Raw genomic sequence first — 6,000 nt, forward strand, 5'->3', positions numbered from 1 at the left:
TAAACTTTTATTTAATAATTAGAATATAAAGGAATAATAAAAAAAAATTAAAAATATATTTCATTGTCAGGTTTCAAAAGTTATATGAAATAAAATAATTATATCATATTTTATATTTAACCACCTTATATATATATATAAGTTTTTTTAAAGTTAATTCTAAGTAATAAAATAGAAATTATTCTACGTACTCTTCATTTATTTGATTATTCATTATTTGCCTAAAGTTAATGAAAAAATAAATTAATAATTAATATCATCATAAGTTCATGTAATTATTCTAACAAATATAAAATAAAATGTAAAATAAGTTTTTTCTAATTTTTTTTTTATTCCTTATAAAAAACATTATACATACTAAAAATTTACATATCTAACTAAAAATAATTAATATCTTTGAAAAAAAAAAAAAAAAAAATTAATGTTTATACTTAATATAAAAAAACTCTGAGAGTTCTTTTTTGAAATCATATATGTTTTAATCTTATACTCAAAATAAATGAACTAAAAATGCTTTTAAATGGTATATAGAAACAAAAAAAATATTGTATAATTAAAAAAAATGCTATTTCAATGTTTTAAAATATTAACACAAATATAATTAAGATATTATTATATCATAACTTCTGAATAATTTTAATGTAAATAATCCTTTATAATTTTATATTAAGAAGTAATAAATAATATTCTATTTTTAACATTTTCTCTATATTTTTAAGAAGCTACAATCTATAATAAAAAAAGAAAAGAAAACACGTAATTTTGTTAGATTTTTTATTTTTTTAATAAAAAATTGTATGGAAATAATTTAAAAAATAATATTTTCATTTTTTTAATGACATATTTATTATAAATAATTTCTCCTTTATTTAAATTTTTTTTTGTAATAATTGTATTTTTAAAGTTTAATCTTGTCTAAAAAAAATTAATTTAACAAACTCTTCTTTTTTCCTCATGTATTAAAATAAACATTTCTCTTTTATAAAATAAAAAAAAATTATAATAATAAAAAAAAAAGTATATTAATTTTATGCAATTTAATTTGACTGATTCTAATTCCAATAAAGGTTGGTATAAATTATAATGTTAATTTTCTTACATTAATTTTAAAAAAAAAAAATAAATATTTTCCAAAACATCATTTACTTTAAGGAATATTCATCAAATGCTTTGTTATGCTAATAAATTTTTTTTTATAATAATTTAAATTAAAAAAATATTCACATGATATAAGAAAAAAAAGAAATAAAAAAATTTATAATAAAAGAGGTGAAAAATAAAATACTCAAATTATGTAATTATTTTCAAATATAAAGAAAACGAAATAAAAATATATATATTTATATTTAATGAGTACATGAAGATAATATTATTGCCCAATGTACAATTAAAATATATTTAACTACTAGATATAAATATGAATAAATTTAGAAGGTTGCATGTACTAATATTTTTCGAAAAAAAAAATATGCTTATTTAGAATAAACTACAGCAAATTATGCAAATACATATGTACTTCATTGTATCAATGAAAAAATTATAAAAAATTAAATAAACGACTATTCATTCATATATTAATGAAAAAATAAAAAATTAACATCGAAATAAAATTATTTTCATAAATAATAATATTAATAAATTAATGTATTCATTTATTTTAAGCAAACATTTGATGGAACTAATAAAATATATATGCATTTGTAGATGTTAATACCAATAGATGAAACTGTATCATAAAATATAAATGAAAAAAATATAAAAAAAGAATATAAATGAAATAAGAATAACTTAAAAATATATATACATGTATATATTTATCAATGAATAAATAAATGAATATATAGTCTAACAAAAAAAAAGTTATAAACTTAACAAGAAAAAATATATAATATTGATTATTTTATACATATATATATGTTATGATAAATAAAAAAAGTAAAAAAAAAAATTGCAAGCAATTCATCGTTTAATTTAAATCGTTCTTATAAATTAAATATATCTTATTATTCAAGTTATATATATTTATTCACCTACTAAAAAAATATAGCTTTTTAAGAAATTATTCATCATTTCATAGCTTATAATTTTAACAAATATAATAAAGTTACATTCCACAATAAATACAATTATCATCTGGTGCATAATCTCTTAAGCATTCACCAATTGATGAAAACTCTTTACAATTATTTAAGAAAAGTTCACAATTTATACGACATAAAGAATCAAATGTAGGATCCAAAGAAAATGTTCTTAAGCATGAATAAATTTCTTTGTGTTCATCTTTTCCTATAAAAAAAAAATAATAATATATTTAAGTGAATATATAAGAAATTAAAATAAAATTTAGTTAAATTTTTTTATATCGTGAAGTAGTATCATTTACTTTTAGATATAACGGTTCTTTTGTATTCAACTCCATTAATTTTAACAGATACATCTGTTTTAAAGGTTTTCTCATTCTGTTCTAAACTTTTTTTGTTTGTTGAGTCTTCTATTGTGCCTATCTGAGGATCAAGCTCAGTTTCTATATCTAACGTTATAATGTCTGAATTATCAGAACTAATATTATGTTTTTGTAATACACCCTCATTATCAGCGTTACTGGATTCAGGTTTAATATCTAATAAACTATCATCAAAGTTACTACCAGATAATTTACCTTGATCATAAATTCCCAATATCTCACCATTTTCATCCTCATTAATTTCTGAATTATCACTGGAATTTCCTAAGCCTCTATTATAGTAATGACGATAAGGGTAATATCCACTGTATGGAAAATACCTTGCATATCTATGACCATATGGTCTCATGTAAGGTCTAGGAAAAGGTGTAGGAAATGGATAAGGACCGGGCATAGGAGATGGACTAGGTAATGGGTAAGGATTGGGTGTAGGAGCTGGACTCGGTAATGGATAAGGATTGGGTGTAGGAGCTGGACTGGGCAACGGATAAGGACTTGGGTTAGGATTTGGTCTTGGATATGGACTTGGATTAGGATATGGACTGGGATTAGGATTTGGTCTTGGATATGGACTTGGATTAGGATATGGACTGGGATTAGGATTTGGTCTTGGATATGGATTTGGATTAGGATATGGACTTGGATTAGGATTTGGTCTTGGATATGGATTTGGATTAGGATATGGACTGGGATTAGGATTTGGTCTTGGATATGGACTTGGATTAGGATATGGACTGGGATTAGGATTTGGTCTTGGATATGGACTTGGATTAGGATATGGACTGGGATTAGGATTTGGTCTTGGATATGGATTTGGATTAGGATATGGACTGGGATTAGGATTTGGTCTTGGATATGGACTGGGATTTGGAGTTGGTCCTGGATAAGGATTAGGTCTTGGGTATGGGTTAGGGTAAGGACTTGGAGTTGGTCCTGGATATGGATTAGGTCTTGGGTATGGATTGGGGTTAGGACTTGGAGTTGGTCCTGGATATGGATTTGGATTAGGACTTGGTGTTGGTCCTGGATAAGGACCAGGTCTTGGATATGGGTTTGGATTTGGTCTAGGATCATTTTTTTTATGGGAATCCTTTGATGCATAATCATTAGGTAATTGAACATCTATTCTACTGCCTTCCATTTTTAAATTTAGAGGGTATGCATCAGCTAAAACTGCACCATTACAGTTGGATGGTCCATACATATCTATTTTAAAGTTTCCATTATCTCCCCATTTTTGTCCCCAACTATTTCTAATTAACCAGTAAGAACTTTGTCTTCCTCCATATCCAGTATAATTTCCATATCCTATCAATGTTATTGCATGCTCTGGTCTTCCATATTCACAATTCATCATAGGACGAGATCCATCATGATCATAGCTTAGTTTTCCAGATATTTGCATAGTTACAAATATACCACCTTGTTTCATAACTAAATCTTTTAATATATTTATTAAATCCTGAGTTCTATTTCTTTGTGCGTATTCTCTAAAACTTATTTTCCAAAATCCTTGATATGTGTAACCATAATTTCCAGTATTCAATAATGTAACCCTTTCCCATATATTTGGCCATGAGGGGTCAACATAAGGACATTGAGGTGTATTCAATGGTGGAAAGTAAGGAATATTGGAAGAAGTTGGTAATGTTCCAGTATGTTCTAATACTTTTAAAAATTGAACTAAATGCCCTCCTTCCTTACAAGCTGAAGTTGTATATCCCGGATAATAAGAACGTCTTGATTGTCCCCCAAAAAATTTACTCTTACATAATGTTGTGTATTTGACTGAAGGTTCAGCAAATCCCAAGCCTGACCTACATCTATAGGCTGAAACAACAGTAGAAGCAGCAAAAGCCCAGCAATTACCACTGAAAGAATATAAAACATATTAAATAAAATAAATATTATATATATATATATATATATAAATGTATAAACGTAAATAAGTATGCAAAAATTTATATATTTTTTTTTTTACCAAGTTCCTTGATTTAAAACTCTGATATTATATTCACATTCATTTGTATCATCGAATCTATTACAATAATCCCTATTACATTTTGAATTATTGTCACTAAAATCATTCTTTAGGTTATGATCATCATACGATTCAAAAATTTCATTATGATTTATAACTCCAGAAGATGGAACATCAAGATCATCTAAACCCATTCTATCAGTTATCCAATCCTCTGGATTTTGTAAGCATAGAGCAGGATGATTTAATGATTTTTTTACTTTTTCCATATCTATAGTATCAGTTGTATATTTATCAATAATATTTTTTATATTCTCTTGCACTTTTTCAACAGAAGCTTGCTCATGTAATTTTGCATTTTCATAAGTATCATGAAAATTAACATAAAGACATAATTGTCTTATTTTTTTTTTTTTTAGTTCATCGTCGCTTTTTTCATCTTCTGTAGTTTTTCCTAATACCTCCTTGGAAAAATCAACTATTTCTTCTATTAAACTATCGAAATTTTCTGTTTTTAAGTAATCCTTTAATAGAAAAAATATAAAAAAAATACATAATTATTATGTATGAAAAAAAAATTAAAATAAAAAAATGAATTATGTTCATGTTATAATTATTTTAATTAAATACAAAAATAAAATATATATAATAACATTTACAGTTATTCATATTTATTGTTTTTTTTTTTTTTTACTTCTTCATGCAATTCAATAAATGCTTCAATTTCACTTTGACTCATCAAAATTTCCTCTGAAAGTAAATAAAAAAAAAAATTGAATAATTTAATATAATAAACAAAATAAATGTATTTGCTTAATTATTTTTCTTTAAAATACTTGAATATTCTAAACAAGGCAGTATGTTGTGATGCTTTTCTTCACAAGACACACATTTTGCAATTTCTGATGTTCCAGATAAAAAACAACTTCTCAAAATTTGGTGGCATATTTGGCAGTGATTAGTATCACTACAAGTGATTACTAAATTTGATTTTACTGTAGAAAAAAAAAACATATATATATTTGTAATAATATCTAAATAATATAGGTAATCAAATGCTTATTACCTTTTTTTGTTATAAAAATAAGAAAAAGTAATAATATATAATTTATAATTTTTATTTTTTCCATTTTCCCTTAATATGAGAGACATATTTTATATTTAAGGTAATTCTTTATTTTTATTAAATAATATTCTTATTTTAACTATGTGAAAATAATACTTATATTTATAATCTATCAAAAATTTAATATATATCTTCTTTTTTTTTAAACGAGTTTGTGTTAATCATTAAGCATAAAATTAATTAACGAAAGATAATTTGACTTAAATTATATCACTTAAAAAAAAAAACAAAAAAAAATTTATAATAAAAGTTATAAGAAAAACAAAATAGAAATAAAATTTGAAATTAAACAATTATAGGTTTTTTTTTAAAGAATTCGAAAAAAATTTTTAAGGGGAGAAAAAAAATTATTAAGGAGAAAAAAAAATTTTTAAAGATAGTAGAAAAAATTTTTTAAAGATATCAAAAAATGATTTTTAATAAAAGTAA

The 6,000-nt window shown here is 23.4% G+C and overlaps 1 protein-coding gene across 1 annotated transcript; it reads right to left on the reverse strand.

The window, feature by feature from the left end:
* Positions 1 to 2,104: 2,104 nt before the first annotated feature.
* On the reverse strand, positions 2,105 to 5,459 carry PGAL8A_00330300 (serine repeat antigen, putative; the record flags this gene model as incomplete). The annotated part of the gene is made up of 5 exons (XM_028672332.1): positions 2,105 to 2,286; positions 2,384 to 4,335; positions 4,446 to 4,969; positions 5,140 to 5,195; positions 5,282 to 5,459. 5 exons carry the CDS (start codon positions 5,457 to 5,459, stop codon positions 2,105 to 2,107), a joined length of 2,892 nt encoding a protein of 963 aa, XP_028528895.1.
* Positions 5,460 to 6,000: the final 541 nt, after the last annotated feature.

The sequence above is a fragment of the Plasmodium gallinaceum genome (assembly GCF_900005855.1).
Source record: "Plasmodium gallinaceum strain 8A genome assembly, contig: PGAL8A_v1_98, whole genome shotgun sequence".
Classification (NCBI taxonomy): Eukaryota; Apicomplexa; class Aconoidasida; order Haemosporida; family Plasmodiidae; genus Plasmodium; species Plasmodium gallinaceum.